Source organism: Condylostylus longicornis, unplaced genomic scaffold, assembly GCF_029603195.1.
Source record: "Condylostylus longicornis isolate FDR11 unplaced genomic scaffold, ASM2960319v2 ptg000017l, whole genome shotgun sequence".
In the NCBI taxonomy this organism is placed as follows: Eukaryota; Metazoa; Arthropoda; class Insecta; order Diptera; family Dolichopodidae; genus Condylostylus; species Condylostylus longicornis.
Genome location: NW_026577986.1, coordinates 9,392,123 through 9,410,189, shown reverse-complemented (window position 1 = coordinate 9,410,189; position 18,067 = coordinate 9,392,123). Strand labels below are relative to the sequence as shown.

Here is an 18,067-nt window from a genome sequence, read left to right as displayed (position 1 = left end):
TTTTTAACCAATTTATTTAGATGCTTCTATAATACACGATTTTAAATTACGAATATTAAGTAATTCGATAATGAAATCGTAAATTCAATTTTTAGTTATTGTATTTTCTAAATTCAAATTTTTTCATATTTCCTATGCTTCCTTTTCTCTACAATATCATACATTTATACATTTTTGGTAAAATAAAAATTGAAATTATTCCAATTTAATCATCTGACAACATTAAATTAATCCATTCTTTCCCAGAGTACCAACAAGCATACTTTTTGAAAGTGCGTCGAATAAAATTGCCTGGAAACTCAATTTAAAAACCAATTATTTAATATAACTCAAATCTTTGGTAATATATGATTTTATACACTGGCAAAAAATGGGTTAAATAATATGAGAAATATTCTACTGTAAATTTTCATTAACAAGAAAGCATTTGCTTATTTAAAAAACAAAGATATAGAAAAAATATAGAACGAAATTATTAGATTTTTTTCCATCTTCTCCTCCCTTCCCCCAACGTAATCGTTCTTCAGTATAACTATCACAATTTTATTATACTATAATTATATGCATATACAATATAAATGTATAATATAAAAGATATAAAAAAACCAACAACAAAAAAAACAAAATGGAAAAAAAGAGAGAAAATAATTTTTGCAATGTCCTTTTGGATATTCACGTTTAACATTGAATATTTTATTGCATAAAATAAAAAAAAAAATAAGATAAAGGAAAAGATAAAAGTTATACATATATAAAAAAAATAACCAAATATAACAATATGTATATATACATATTACGTATAAGTGCTATACTCACTTATAAAATAAGACAAAAGAAAAATAAAAATTGTAAAATTTGCTTACGGTCACTAGTCCATTTGGAGTCTCAGGTGGTTCCCATGATATTACCACTGTCGATGAGCTTAATGGCCGTACTTGAAATATCCTTGGAGCGCTTTCCATTTCTATGTTTCCCATTTTGTTGATATTTTTTTTATATTTTTTTTGGTTTTTGTTACATTTTTGTTTTTTAAACGATGGCAAAAAATTAGAGTAGAAAAAAATATAACAATAAAAATTTTAGTTAGAATATAATAGTTTGAATGCATTTTTTTTTTTGTAGAACACTTATATACTATATATAACATTTATACATGTACATATCTAAATAATATAACAAAAATAGAATATTATATTTTATGTTAGTATGAAGTAGAAATTTATTAATCTTATATTCAATGATTTTTACAATATTAATGAAATAAAATTAGTATAATAAGGAAGTTCTGAGGGTATATGACAATAATTAGAAAATATGACAAAAGTTAAAATACAAAATGAAATTTTTTAAATCGTTATTCAACAATAAAATATGAATGAATTGAAAATGAATTCCTATAACTAGTTCTAGCAGTTCTAGTATGACAAAAATCTAGTGAACTTATTATGTGATAATATTATGAAAAATCTCAGTTAAATAGTGACATACAATGATTAAATAATTAAATTAATATGTAGACTCGATTATTTTCAATATTAATTACAAGAGGATTCATTACCAAGAGCCGGTACACCTAATATTTAATGTAATTTGAAATTTTGAAAGAGTAATTTGGACTAGTCAAGTTAGTTTCCCATGTTGCCTTTCCATTTACACAAAGAAATTTTAATGCTCAGGTTTCATATTAAATTCATTAACATATTTATGTATAGAAGAGCTACGGAATTTTTTCTAAACTCTATTTCGGGAATGAAAAATTGTACTGGAAAAATTTTCAACAATTATTATTGCAGATTATCCCATTAATTATAAGGCACTTGGCTTCGAACGAAAACTAAAATAATTAACAAAAACATCGAGAACATTGTTTTCGAGATATCATGTGGAAAATGTCTAAAGAACATGCAATTTTAACTTTATTGAGATTTCTTCCACTTTTAAGCAAAATACAGGTTTTTTTTTGTGAAGCGGAAACAAATTAGCGTTTTGAAATACTAAGAACTTTAATTGAAATGCAAATAAAAAATTCTTAGTTACAAATTTATCAACCCTCGATATGATTCAGAGATAAATAGCTGGGATTCTTCCTAATTTTTTTTGATTTACAAATGAAACGCTTAATTTATTTAAAGCTCTTATTTAGGTCTAAATCTTCTCTTTAGTTAAAAATTTCTTTTACAATTCTTTTATAATTTGATATCAATTTTTTAAAAACATTTTCACAAACTTCAATAAATTTCATAAATCAAAGTTGGTATACAAGTTTTTTTATTGATAATCACATCGGAAAATCTTTTTTTATTTTGCATTTTTCTAAAAAATGCAAATAAAAAAATCCAATTTTTTAACAATATGCAAAGCTCATTTTACATACACACATGCATATATGAGCATATACATATGTATATTGCATATGAATGTGTTTTACTTGTAAATATTCAAATTTTAAATGCATTCGTTAATAAAAAAAAATCTCTACATCTTCACATGTGTTTCGTTTAAGGGTAAAATTCTATATCTATCTTTATATTATGTATGTACGTTTGTGTATAGCCGCGTGCATATATTCTGAAAAGAATATTTTAATGGGGCTTTACCAGTTTTGCTAAGTTGTTTCTATTTTTTATGCTGTTTTTTTTTAGAATTAGAAGAGGTCTATGTTTTTTCAACATTTTTTATCATAAATTTGCAAATAAATCAAAACAAAATGCATGCATATATGAAAAAGAGGAGAAAGGAAATTTCTGTTTTTTTTTCTCTATTTTTAATTGAAAAGAGCGTAAGAATAAAGAAAAATTGTTTTTCTTTTTTATTTAATAGTAAGTAAAGAGGTTTTCAATGTTTTTTCCCTTATGCCAAAACACAAAACAGAAAAAGATAAAAGTTTTTATAAAACATAAAACTTGGATATCTACAAAACGGTACCGTATAAATTATTTTACGATAAAGTAAATGTATATGGTTGCATTTTATTTGTATTTGCGATTCGATAAGATTCACTTGAGTTTTGAACAAAATCACAAGAGTATTTTCATATACAGAAGGTATTGTAATTTTTTATTGATATAAAACTTAATTTTAGGATGCACAATATTTCTGTATTGTTATATACGATATATAAATATATTTAGTAATAGAGTATGAGTATGTATTTTGTATAACAGTGGTTTTTAAGTAATCCGTATTAAAACAAGAGCGTATTTCATACCGGTTGTTTTACTTTTATGTAGATTCTGCCGGGACGATGAGGCTACATATACATATATCTTTGGTCCATATATATTTTGTGTGACTGTTCTGCTCTGACCGTCATGAGGCGAAGATAGTTTGGGTGAGGCTTTCTCAATGTTGGAGAGCTCACCTCCAATTACTTGAGGAATTTCTCTGAGTATTTGCTTGAGATCGGATTGGTATAAATGTGGGATATAGAAGGGCCACAATAAGGATGATAATAATGGCTGAGTGCGGTGGTCGAAGGGAAAGACTTCCTTTCATATCTCTCTCCAATAATATTTATATAATCTACTCACAATATAAAAGAGGCAGATCTTGCCTTTGCAAGAAAATTCAAATATCGAAGTAGGTGTGTGTAATTTAAATGATGAATTTCCAATTTTATATTTAAATGATATGCTATAAAAGTAAATGGTTAATATTATTTCTTTTAAAAAAAGTTTTGATACCGCTTTTTTAAAACTGAAACTGAAAGCTTAATTTTTAAAACTTCGTCAATGATTCCAATGAAATTCACACAATGGTGACAATGGGTTGTTTTTTTTATGAATTCTTGCAATTTGAAACGTGTAACGATTCAGTCGGAACGTAGGGGGCTCTGTTATAATGGTACCTACCGTATTTTTATAATGGTTTAATTTTATAATGATACCAACCGTTATAATGGTTTAATACGTATTCTAATTTATGAGTTTGAATTCTAAGTTTAGTTAAGATTGAAAATAATGATTTTAATATGCAGCCATTATTTAAAACAATATTAAAAAAATTAAGCTTATATTAGTGTAATCAAACCATATTGAATCTCAAATGTATTAATTGTGTAGGGCATACAACCATTTTTAACATATTGTTAATTTTGATTAAAATCTGTTAGGGTAAAACAATTCCATCTATATTCTATCAATAGAAAATATAGCATGAACTTTATGTTTAACTAAATTCATTTTCGTCGGGAACAATAATTGACAACGCATATACTTTAAAAACCGGAAAGTCAAATTTTTAATTACAACATAAGAGTTAATGTAGCAGTATCAACTTTTAGGTTATAATTAAATTTTCCTATATACAAATCTACTGCGCTTGGTTTAATAATATTCCGAACATGTATATATGGCAAATTTTAAGGTAGAGAATACATAGTTCAAAAGTCAATTAATTAATTCACTCGTATGTCACCATAAACAATTGAAATTTTATCAATTATTATGTATTAATAATTTATATACATCAAGTGTTAAAAAACTTAAGAACAAAACCCTTTCCTCTCTTCTGAACGAATCCTTTCCTCTCATTAAATACAATTCACTGTATATATAAAATCAGGAAGCCCTATACAAAACCAGTATTTTCATATTTTGATTGACTGAAAATCAAATATGTAATTTAAAAATATTCAAAAGAAAAATAAATTTTTTTTTTTATTCTTTTAGAATATAAAGTGAAAAACTTCACTTTAATTGCTTATAAAATATAAAAGAAAAAAAATCCAGGTTTGATATCATCACATACTTCAATACAAATTGTATATGTACGTATATTGTGTACTTTTAAAAACCATTAACCGTGAAACATTCGATCAATTAAAATATCATCAACCTTCATTGATACCCCAATTAAAAAGAGAAAATCGCTTTTCAATTTTCAAGAAAAAAAAAAGTTTTTTTTTTTTTTTTAAATCCCTTAACAACAAAATCCTTCGAAATTGTTTTGTATATAAGTATGTGCATATATATATATATATATACTATATAATTTTTAACTCAAATCGTCGTTATCATCATCATCATTATCATTATCAGCAATACCATCGTTTAACTTTTACTGTGTATGTACACATAATTTTTTTTTTAACAAATAATACAGGCATTAATAAGTTTAAGTTTTCCAGAAGTATTTTATAAAATTTTATATTCTGTTTTTACTCAAGTAATTTTATTAAAATATAACGTATGAATCTATAATATACTTTGTTGAAAAAATTAAAAATTAAAAATATAACACTTAACTGGAAATAATGGCGGGGCTAATTATTAGGGATTTCGCATCGAATTAAGTTTTGGTTTATTAATAATATTCTAGTTTATTCGAGACTAGTTTTAAGGGAAAATTAAATTTATATATTAAATGTTTAGACCAAAGTTAGCCTAATTAATAAATTTTTCCCGCCTCTCTACAAAATTTACAAAACTAATGAGAATTTTCTAATGATTTTTAATGACATTGTTAATCGTAATTCTTCCAAAGTTCTTTAGAGTTTCTTAATTTAAAATCTTGCAGGAGCATATAAAATGCTTTCAATAAAAGTTTATTACTTTTAATATGCACTAGTATTTCTATAAAACGTTAGGAATAAACTGTAATAATCTCGCTAGAAATTGATTATGTTTTAATCATATAAATATTTTTATCAAACATATTGAATGTATAATGAGAAAGCATTATGGTTGTACCAGATTTAACATGTTGAGCTTTTAACAGTGATAGTAGGGCTGATCTCAACATAGCGGTGGGGGTGCTGACGGCACATTACCTTTTGGGGAAAATGACCAAGAGGCTTGGGGTCACCACGATTGATATATGTCGTGGATTTCAGGATATGGCGGTGGTGGAGGATATAGAACACGTTCTTTGCTCCTACCCGTTTTTGATGTGGAAGAGAAAGCGTGTCTTTGAAGCCTTTTTTCTTCAAATGGCTGGAAAGCCTGTCCGGAAAGTCTCTCGTGTGATTTTTGAGGTTTGCCAGGGAGGATGGTTTGTTCGGGTAGATGGTTTTTAGGTTTGGATTACTACGGGGTTGTAGGGTGTTGATTTGGGGTTGCCGATGAGCCTTTTTGTTGTTCTAGTGCATGTGCTCCACATGGATGTCCGGGTGGGGCTCCACCTCTCTTACAACTACTACTAATAAGATTTCCATTAAAAGATTTTCTTTTTTTTTATCATGTTCGAGGGTTTCTTGAAAATTCCAAAAGTTGAAAGTTGCAAGAAAAATCTTATTTTTTCGAATAATCTGTGCTTGAACAGAAATAATGCCTTTATTTTACATTTTCCATCGAAATTAATTTGTTATGTAGAGAAAATTGAGGAATTGTAAACAAGTACTCAATTATTCTTGTTACAAAAAACGGTCACAAATCAATTAATAAAATTTTCTTTTCTTTAAAATTAAATTCCAGATCCAATTCATAACAATTTAAAATTTTCATTTCTCATTAAATATTTTCAAAAAAAATTTAAATCTTCTCTATTTATGTAATCTTATTGAAAATTATTATACTCGTATATATTATATTGAGCTACTTATAAAATTTATATGATAATTCTCTTAATTTTAATTCAAATATCCTTGGAATGAGTAATGAAATTCAACATTTTTTCAATTTCATTTTATCATTTAATTTCAAATTGAATGCTGATATTTGCAAAAAATTTTTTTCTTTTTTAATTTTTTTTTGATTGAGAGGAGCAAAATATATATAAAAAACCAATATATTATACAATACCGTTATTATTGCGAATGTAATATAGGCGAAAAATATAATCCTCTTGATTTTAATGAAAAAAAAATTGAAAAATATTTTTTTTTTATTATCTCTGAGTTCAGCTATTTTCAGCTAAAGAAAATTTAAAAAAAAATTTAATGATAGTTTTTTCAACCGCAAATTAAATAAAAAAGAAAAAAAGCTTATAAGCTTTCGCTTAAAAATATTCGCCTTCGGTAATTTTCCTTGATCTTAATAAATATTTATAAAAAAAAAAAATGTCCAATCAGAAAAAAATTAAAAAATTGTTGAACAGATTTATAAAAAATATATAAAAAGAATAAAGCAAATGTCGATGGAAAATAAAGTTGTTTCGGATAACTGTAGGAATATTAGAGAATATTTGTGTTAAATATGAAAATTGTAAATTTTCCAAAAAGATTAATTTGATTTGCGGCCCAATTTTGGATGAATTCAACTAAATGTTCGATAAATAATTGTCAGGGAAAATTTTTTATCAAATTATGAATTCGCTAATGATATGTTTAGGCGCATTAAAATATGCCCCTATTTTGCTTCATTTAATTCATTGTATATGTAATATAGCCCTACTTAAGTTTATATACTAAGCGAAATTCTCATTTTCTTCAGTGCCAGTTCAGTAGAGTATGGCAAAATGGGCACTCAAACCACCGTTTGAGTGTTTAGAGCAGGCTCGGTTCTGAGCTGTTCGGCGCCCTACGCGTTTCTCAAAAAGTGTGCCCTACCGCTTTCCAAACAATGAACAATATGCAGCAAACATTGAATATTGCATATAATAACTACGCCCCTATTTTCTGGCGCTCATTGCATACGCTTACTTTGCATATGTGACAAATCCGCCGCTGGTTTAGAGTATGGCAAAATAGGCACCCACCGTTTCAAATTAGAATTTAATAAGTTCGGACAAAATTTGATAAATGCAGGCAATTATTATCGAAGCTATTTTTAATTAAATTTTATTATTATAAACATGACTTAGCAACTACAAAACAAACACTGTATTATTTCTGCTCGAAATTAAATTAAAAGAATTAAAAAAGTACATTTTTCGATCAAGTCACAAAAAATTTGGAATCCGGTTACGTAGTGAATGCAAAATTCTTAAAAATCCCACTCAAACGGGACTACAATGTTGTAAAACTAATCGAAATTGTATTCGATTAAAAAATTAATTTTTTTTTTTTAAAGCTTAAGCATCAGGCAATAATTTGATGGTTTTGTCCTTGAAATTAACAATTATTATGCATAATGTGCGAAAGGTCCTTTAATTTTTTATTTTATTTTTTTTTTTTTTTTAACTATAGAATGTATTTGAATTTCAAAAAGAAAAAAAAAAATAAATAAATAAATAAAATCATTTATTTTGCATTTTTCGTTTAAATTAATTAATGATTCGTTAATGAGCCTTAATTCATCTTCTTATGTGTGTAGGATTTTCTCCATTTAAAAATGTTTATCTTCTCTTATTTTCCATCATATTGATGAATCAGTATTCCAGGATAAAAAAATAAAAATTAAAAAACTTTGTGGGTTTTTCAATTCAGTATAATTTAATTATATATATATATATATATATGTATAATGTATACATGAATGTGTGAATGTATGTATATAAGGGTACAATAATGTTATATTAATTTTTATTTCAATTGAGGCTTAACTTTTTATGCTGGTTAATCAGTAATTATTCCATTTGAATCAATATTATAGTTAGGGTACTGTAATTAATAACGAAATTGAAAATCTTATAATAAAATTGAAAGAAAAGAGAACAATTTTTAAAGTTTGGAAAAGTATAGAATTTTCAAAAATAATGAATTGCCCTATGAATAAAATATTTGAATATCCGGAAATTGAGAGTTTGTTCTTTATATTTTTTAGGTTTTCTCTATTTTCAACCCAAGGGTTTATGCTTATCTAACAATCATACACTGCTGGTCACTCTGGAAGAGGTAATTGATGTTCAACCTGACGATTTTAGCGAATAATTTGTAAAACTCTGAAGCAGATTTCGGAGCCCAGATATCGATTATTTGCGAATTTGCCAAATTTGCATTAACTATTCAATTATTTTATATGGAATTATATGTTGTATACGTGATTTTCGGGCTATAAATCTTATTTTATGTTCGAAGACTAACAAAATTTTTGTATAGTTTCGTTTTAGAATGCCGCCTTACTATTTTATTAATTTAAATAAATTAATTTCAAATGAAGTTCTTGCAACATTTTGTATTTTGTACAAAAGTTCTTTCAATACTCCTATTAATGAATATTTTGCACACCACTCTATTTACGCGCCTCCTCCTTTTTTTTTTTAAGAATTATAAATTATTAAATAGTATTTTTTAAATATATTATATACAATAAAATATGGTCAACTTATTCTAAGTATTTTTACTTGAAGTATCTATGAATAATTAAATAATTTTTTTTTAAAAAGAAAATCTATGAATTTTTTTCTTAATTTGCATATAATTTGAATAAATCATAATCGATAAATGATTTTGTTTTAATTTAAAATAAAAATTACTATAAAAGCAAGTGTAATCAATTAATTTAAGTCATTAGCAAAGTTCTAACATTTGATATCGAACAATAAGAATATAACACCATTTTTATTTTCGAAAACTGTTCGATATAAAAAAAAAAACAATAAAACAAAAATATTATATTCCAACAGAAAAATAAAAAATCAAAATGGCTCCATTTATAATTTTTAATTCTAAAAATTTTAAAAAATCTACTGAAATTCGTACACAAAATAATCGAAAATTTCATTTAATTTTATTATTAAGTTTTCTTTATTGTGTATTTTTATTTAATGGAGCCGAATCAGGAAGAATGTAAGTTTATATTTGTAAATTAAGAATTAAATTGAATATTTCGAATAAAATTTGAAATTAGTGTAAAAATTTTAAGACTCTTATATTCGAATTTTTAAATAAAAATGGTGGTGCAATGAAATTTTTTCCAAAAAATTTTATAAATCAATTTTTCGAATTGAGTATATTTAATTGCACTGCAGTAATAAGTACTCGTAGATTATTACTTTTTTAAAATTGCTAGATGATAGTTGGTTTTCGTGAATAACTTAAAAATTAACCAACTTACTAAATTATGTCCGTGTCTTAATGACAACATATATTTTGGGCGCTATTTATTCCTATTTTAAATTAATACACTTTTTTTTTTAATTAAATTCAATTAATTTAATATTATTCGAATTATATAAAATTGAAATTTTAATATTAAAATATTTCAATTCTATTTTATAGAGAACAAGCGCATTTAAGTGCAAAAGTATTTCGTTGTGTATATGCAAAATATAAGACAGTACATAATGCAACATTAGAATGTAATCTTGGTAGCTATTGGGATAATTGTGGACGTCATGTTTGTTATAAAGATATTAAAGAAACATGTGATGAAGGTAATTTTGGTGAAATGCATGGTAAATGTGCACCAACATTAAATTGTTTTTGCGGTATTTGTATGGGTTGTACATCACCACAACGTTGTTTATTAGAATTACCATGCAAACGTCAAGAAAATAATTTTATTGATAAATTAAATGATTATTCATTTATTGGTAGTAATGATTATTCTTAAATAATTAAAAAAAAAATTTTATATAAATTATTAAAAAAAATTAAATAATTAAAATAATATTAAAAAACATGTATACATAATTGAGTTTATATATTATGTTGTGAGTAATTTTTAAATTTTTCACTCAAAAAATTACTCATTTAATTAATAATAACTTTTAATAATATTTTTAAAAATATTCAATTGTAACTACAAAATATTCTGTTGTTTTCAAATATGAAGTATTAAAAAGGCTATACGATAAAAAAAAAATAATAATTTTTTAAAATTTAATAGTACATTATTCTAATATCATGAAATTTGAGTGATTTTAAAATTATGAGTGATAATAAATTTTTTGAGTGGTTTATTTGAGTGATATTTGAAAATTTTCACATACAATTATGATTATATTATGCTAACAAATAACAATTGTACTTAAATGTTCTGCTTACGTCTTACATTAAGAAAAAAAAACGAGTTAAGATTGCCGTTTGAGTACTATCACGTAACAAAACGATATTTAATACAAATTTAACTTAATTTTTCGGCAGTGTACTAATGAATTTTAAAAAATCAACTTGTAATTTTAAATTAAATTAAATAAAATTAAATTCTATATATTATTAAATTTAAAAAATGTTTAGAAAAAATTTTGAGTATTTTATTGATTTACGTAAATTTAATTTGATTTTTTTGAAATTTTTTATTAAAATTCAAAATGATACAAAGGTATTAAATGTTAGAACTAAGACGATGATTCAGTTTTCTTTTTAATTATTAATTTTAATTTAATTTACACTAAAGAAAATAAAATTATGAGAAACAAATGTGGTATAGTAAGTTTTCCCCTATTAACTAACGCCTAAATTCACTCAATTTCTCATTTACTTAAATAAGTGTAAGAATTATACGAGTTTAAAATGTCTAATTTAAATTCAAAATATTGTGAATTAATAACACATTTCTTGTACTATTATAAAATGATGAAATTAATATTAAAGCATACAAATATGTACTAATATTAATAATTAAATTAAAATCATATTGTTGAATAAAAGAATTGTATTGATGATTATTAATATGATTAATCAACCTATATCATTATTATTGCATAAATAATGACGATGAATTCAACCATTTTTTCCTGATATTGGAATATTATAAAAAAAAAAAATAATATTTGTATCGAATAAATGTTAAACTGGCTAATCTAAAAATTTTAAAATTTTAAAATTCTTAAAAAATATTATAAACTTAATATCATAAAAAAATATGTTTATATATAATTAATATGCAAAATGTAAACGCTTTTACCAAAAAAGAATCGCTTAAAAAATAAAATACAGAATAAATAAAGAAAAGAAAAACATAAAGGAACATTGCAAAATTAATAATAAGTTTTTTAAATTTTTATATATGAAGAGTAGAATTCCTTTAACCCTTTTGTTGACTGATGCTACTTTCAAGTATCACCAAGTTTAAAATGTTTAACAAACAAAGAATTCTAAGTTCACAAAACGATATAATTATATTCTAAGTTCACTTTTTTGCATATATACTTTCACTTACTTTTAATTATATTAGTAGGAAACTGATAATACTTATAAGTATCGGGTCCCTAAACTCAGGTCCAACAACCGAGTTCAAAAAAATTTTCTTTTTCAAGAAAATAGCCTCCATTTATTTAAAAAAGAAAAAAATTAAACAATTTAGCAACAGATTTTTTCTATTTCTATTATCCAAAAAGGTAACAAAAGGATAAACTCCTATTAAAAATGCCCGTGTAATTTATAATAATAATTTAATAAAAAAATATGTAAAGTCTTTTCAACTAACGATCATTTCTTAGAGTGTAAATTTTAACTTCAGTTGCAAAAAAATTGTGTAAAATTAAACTTCTTACTTATAATTAATTAATGTTAACGCCTTAACATATTAAGTTCAAACCGCAACATTCAAATGCTCAGAATTACAGGAAAAAAAATCACATTAAATTTGCAGAATATTGTTGAAAACTGCTTATTTCCAACACATTTTCAAATAATATTCAATCTAAAAAAAAAAATTCTAAAATCATTAAAGGTATAGCCTCTATTCCCTTAATTTCTATTCAAAGTTTGGTTTCCCTGACTATGAAACTATGCCGCCTAGACTAATATTGTATTTCGAATTTAATTACCATTAACATTTTTAATCTTAATTGAAGTGCAGACCAATTTATTATATATTTTAAAAATTCATATTTTCCTCTATGTTTAAAATATTTTAATACTAAAAATTATTTATTACACAAGACTTCTATAAATAAAAATTTATAACATAATTTTTTTTTTTTAATAAACTGTCATAATATTATTGCATTTTTGCAAAACTTTAATTTGAAACTTTTAATTTTACTATAAATTTTGAAATACACATAAATTTCCTTTTTGGTTTTCATACATTTTATAAGAGTATTTAAATATAATAGAGTTCTGAACGTAATATTTTTTATAAACAACTAGAAAACGAGTATTGACCAATCCTTTATAGGTATATATAATTTTTTTTTCTAAAAATAATTTATACCCTATATATAAATTTGAAAAACAAAAAATCATAAGCCCCTAAAAGTAGGCAATTTTAATTCAAATTAATTGTCTTGTTTAATCTTATACATTTACTTATTTTTGGGTTTTCTATACAAAACTCACGAATATTTTGACATAATTTGTAAATTTTTTTTAATAATATTCAATAATATAAAATTAATGAAATAATTTTGTTGAATACAACAATAAATTGTTGTTTCTGAAGAATTTATTTGAATCTCTTTCGGTATCGAAATAATTCCTGTATTTTCTAAACTCCGGGATACTTGGGATTAAGAAGTATTTAGTTTAAAAATAAAATTGCATTATTATATAGATTTTTTAAATATAAGAATAAATAATCAATAATATTAAGATTCTGAATTTTTTTTGACGAGAAAAATTGAAACTAATTTTCCGACAAAAATAAGTGTAGCCTATTCTATCAACTCTTCCATAAATTACACAATCGATTGCAATTGGGACTGTTATATTATATACTAGAAATATCAATTATGCTTTCCAATTGTTATAGCTTTTAACTGAAGCATAAATAAGAATTAATTTACAACGTTTAATCTTATACATGAATGAATAGTGGGAGTACGAATAACAGGAGCACAAATAATGTACGTGTAGGGTATGAATAAATAGGCTACTGACATAACATAACATTGTATACTATTATTATAATGTACATATTTCTTTTTAAAAAAATTTTTACAAAAAAAATATTTAAAAGAAAAAATAAATTGTTTTTGGAAATATTTTTCAAATATAATAAATTGAAGAATGTAAATATAAAAAAAATATAAGTGATGATTATTTAGAGTAATTGCTTTTAAAATTGTTTTAATCGAATTTTTATGTAACTTTTTATTATATTCGAAAAATATTATAATTAAAAAATGAAAATGAAACTGAAATAGACACCAATTAAATAAATATTTTGTTGGAAAATCCATTTTTAATTTACTGTTACCATATACATATGTATGTATTGTAGACATGTAAATTTTGTAATTTTGTATATAACCCTAAAGCATTGAGAGAGAAAAGTTTTCTCACATCTATAGGTAGTTAAGAACTTAAATTTACTTTTATAATGCTACGGTAACAAAACTTACAATAAATGAGAATAATTTGATTTTGTATTTTAATTTGGAATTGAAGAGAAATTTAATAAAATCTCGTATGTTAAAACGTTATAAATGTGGGAACTACAACTTTAATTTGTCGAAACAAATGACTTTCGAAAGTATTTTACAATATTCCGCAATTTGTTTTTAATTTACAGTTATAATTTGGACAGTTGTAGAATTATTTTTGTATAAAATAATTCCTATAGGATATTAGAATTTGATCGTCATTTTATTTTAATACTATTTGACCAACACCTTCGTGTCTATAGTAAAATATCGCAATAACAACTTTAGGAAATTTTAATCTAAATCACATTATTTTCTCATTTCAATCACTCAAATATTCAAAAGCTATGTATTGAAATTTTAGTGCAGCGTCAAATGATATAGATTGTTGTAATAACGACAGATTGACTGTGTCTACTGAAATGTTATTTATAAAGTAATGAATTTTAGTCTAATAATATTTGTGAAATTTCAGATGCCAAATTGAGAATATTAATAACATTCTTTTCTTTATTTCTCTTATTGTTACATTTACTGCCGAATAATGTTAATTTTTTAATGTGAACAACAATGCCATGCATTTTATATTATGTATAGTTCGAATCAGTCCGAATAATTTCTATTTTAAAAGTGTTATAGTCCGAATAATTTCTATTTTAAAAGTACTTTTCTTAAAAATATTTTAGTACATTTTGATTTCTTCATTTCTTTTGTATTCACAATTAAAATCTTATATAGAGTGTATAATAAATGTTGAATCAATCGAAAAATTTAATTTTTAAATTCCTTTCATTTAATATTTGAAGTATATGGGCGAGAAATATACTATTAGAACATTTTATTATACTATTTGAACATACATACTAAAAATTTTGAATTCAGGTGCTAGAATATTCATATAAATATTTTAATGTATAGCTAGCTATACAATATCTTATTAAAAGATATACCATGCTTTACAAAATATGCACCAAGTGCAATTTAAAATCAAGTACGTGTAAGTTTGTGTATTCACAAGAATCTATTAATTTTTTCCATCCTTATTTCGAAAATTTTTTTTTTTTTTTTGTTTTATTTAAAATTGAACATGAATTTTACGATGTTTTGTTGTGTACAAATCAAAAAGAAAAAAAAACAGGAAAAAAAAAGGACTTGAAAAATGCAAAGGATGTTTTCAAACATTTTAACTAAGTTTATGGGCATTTCGTTCTATTTTTACTTGCTATTGGTTTTTTATGCTTTTCTAAGTTATTTACCTTTTATTTACCTTTACATTTCTCTCTCTCTCTATCTCTCTCTTTCTTTCTCTCATTAAATTTCATTATATATTACATTATATATGCATTTAATCGTATATATAAAATAATGCATATAAAGAAATGTAAAGGTTCATGTCCTTTTAAATAAAAACCATTAATTTATAACGCATGTATAACCCACCTCCACATACATTTGTACTCATATATAAAAATATCCATTATCAATAGTATATATTTACTTTTACATGTACATTTGTTCGATGTATAATACTTATATACAGTATAAGTACATTTTGTATAACATTAAAAATAGTGTTTAAAGTTGGAAAGAATTGCAAGGTAAGGATGCATTTTACATTTTTACAACAGGATGATTTTAAAAAATAAAAAAAAAAAGAATATTTTTCTTTTCATTTTCATTTTCTATTGTGTTTTCTTTTCCTTATTTTCCTTTTTAAAATATACCAATAAAATTGGTTAAAAGTCAGACTCAATAATGTTTCTAAGGTGAATAAATAAATCTAATTGATGCTTTAATACTATACAATTTTTGTAATACAAAAACATGTATATATATGTATATATATGTATGTATATATTCACTCATATGTGTATTCACTATAGTGTCAATATATTATTATACAAGCATATACAAGTTAATGTATAAAAAATGCTGACCACATATTAATAAATATTGTACGTATGGAATAGACAAAATAAAAATTAGAGCAAAAAAAATTTTATACCAAAGACTATCGAACACCGACGCTTTTAAAATAACTTTAAAGAATATGTTATGCATATACACATCAGCTACTACAAAAACATATTACATACATCTATACAAATATTAAATAAAATATTGTGTGTGTAGCTATAGAAAATATTTTAAGAACCGACAACATTAATTTTATATTCTAAGAATGCAATATATATTATATAAAGTGAAGGCGTTTACATGAATTCAAAATTAGAAGAAAATTTGAAATTTTTGTATTTTTTGTATAGTGTGCATTATAATGGTGCATAAGCATAATATAATGCATAAAATATTTATATGCATGTTATGAGGTTTCAATAACGTCAAAGACTTAGTGCGGTTGTTGTAAGTATAGGATTAAATTTTTGAAAATATCGTTTGTGATTTGTTATTATCCTGGAGCATGTTTTAAGAGAACCTAATTTGTATATAAGTAAAAAATTTTTACTTATATTCCAGCTTCAGCAAAACAGAGAACCCAATAATATTAACAAAGTATATATAAACAAAATCGAATTGAACGTAAAAGTCTGTGTACACAATATTGCTGAAACATGTAATTTGTGAACTTGAAATTTATAACTAATTCTATTTAAATTCTATGTAAGTTCGAATTCGCAAGCTTATATACTTATATTACAAATATTTTGCCATGTTGAATGCCTCACAATTTATTGATAGAAAGTGACTCATAGAATTTTCTTAAATTTCTAAAAAAATTTCATTATTTTTCATTGGAAATTCATTTAAATTTTTTTTATTTTTAAAAATAAACCAAATTTTATTTTTATTTAAGTCTATATAATTACGAGCTTGTATCTAAAACAGAACCAGAGAATGAAAGAACGTAATAAAACAAATAAAATGTTTGAAACGCTTCTCTTTAAAATACCGATGACAACTTGCCTTAAATTGGAGGGGAAATGCAGAAAATAGAAGTCCAACTGCAAGTGCAAATTTATTTCGATGAAAATTTCTAGTTAAAATAATATAAGACTTACTAAACTTAAGACTTGAAATACTAGAGAAGACTCTTATGTACATATGCATTTACATATAATGTTAAGTGTATTCATATGAATGCTATATCAACTTTAACACAAGGAATTTCCGAATATACTTAAATATATTCTTACTAAATTAACATGTCTGAATTAAAAAAAAATATACTAAAATAATAAAATAACAGGCATGTCTTACATTTCTAACCTCATATTCTTACATACATATAGACATTATATACCTATAAAGTAAATTTAAAAACTAAAACGAAATTTAAGGAAAAACTATGGGTAAGAAAAGATTCTAAACAAGCAATAAAAGTGAATCATATACCAATGGTATATCCAACAGAATTCCTCATGCTCGCAAGTTTCTCATATACCACCTATAAGTATGGGATCATAATGTAATCGTATATAAGTGTTGGGGTTTTTTTTTAAAAGTGTATATTACTTGATTTATTGTGTATATACTTGGTTTTGTTTTTCTTATTTTAGTTTATGGTTGTAATTGGAAGGATATACCAATATAAAATTGTTCAAAATTCCGACTATGTTTTCTAATAGGAAATTTATTTATTTTTTTTGTGTTTGTTTTTTTTTTTGTTTTTTTAAGGAGGAATATTGATGAGAAGCAAATAATAAAAAAAAAATGCAAAAAAAACAATCATGTAACTTGTATATAGGAAACATGGAATTATTCATTATTTTAGTATTCTATATTTAGTTCCGGATATTTATGTTAAGAACATTACAACATTTTTATCAATAAAACAGGTGACGGGCATAGGAATGATGAAAGTTTATCTCGATTATATAGCAGTATTTTTAATAAAATAAGCAAGTGTGACTCAAGCTTTCATACAACCCGAAATTGTTTACCATCTCTGAAATTCTATACACTCTTTTTTGGCCCGAATCATATACAATAATTGGAGGTTATGTTATTGTAAACTGAACTAAATTTCTATACA

General features: G+C 23.9%; 2 protein-coding genes across 4 annotated transcripts in view; one reads left to right on the top strand and one right to left on the bottom strand.

The window, feature by feature from the left end:
- Positions 1–18,067, bottom strand: part of LOC129606139 (tyrosine-protein phosphatase Lar) — a 167,154-nt gene that overhangs the window by 41,706 nt on the left and 107,381 nt on the right. For all 3 annotated transcript variants that reach the window (XM_055516259.1, XM_055516261.1, XM_055516260.1), the window contains one exon: positions 864–964. In XM_055516259.1, the coding sequence (XP_055372234.1) occupies positions 864–964 (101 nt within the window). The remainder of the gene's footprint in view (positions 1–863; positions 965–18,067) is intronic.
- LOC129606141 (neuroparsin-A-like) lies at positions 9,401–10,406 on the top strand. Its single transcript, XM_055516263.1, has 2 exons — positions 9,401–9,607; positions 10,040–10,406. The coding sequence occupies exons 1-2, from the start codon at positions 9,462–9,464 to the stop codon at positions 10,371–10,373; spliced, it is 480 nt and encodes a 159-aa protein (XP_055372238.1). The 5' UTR covers positions 9,401–9,461; the 3' UTR covers positions 10,374–10,406.

What these genes read in the sequence shown, in the direction of transcription:
- LOC129606141 (XM_055516263.1), top strand. Translation starts at nt 9,462, where the DNA reads ATGGCTCCATTTATAATTTTTAATTCTAAAAATTTTAAAAAATCTACT. An exon ending in GGAGCCGAATCAGGAAGAAT is followed by an intron (nt 9,608 to 10,039) that starts GTAAGTTTATAT and finishes TCTATTTTATAG; the next exon opens with AGAACAAGCGCATTTAAGTG.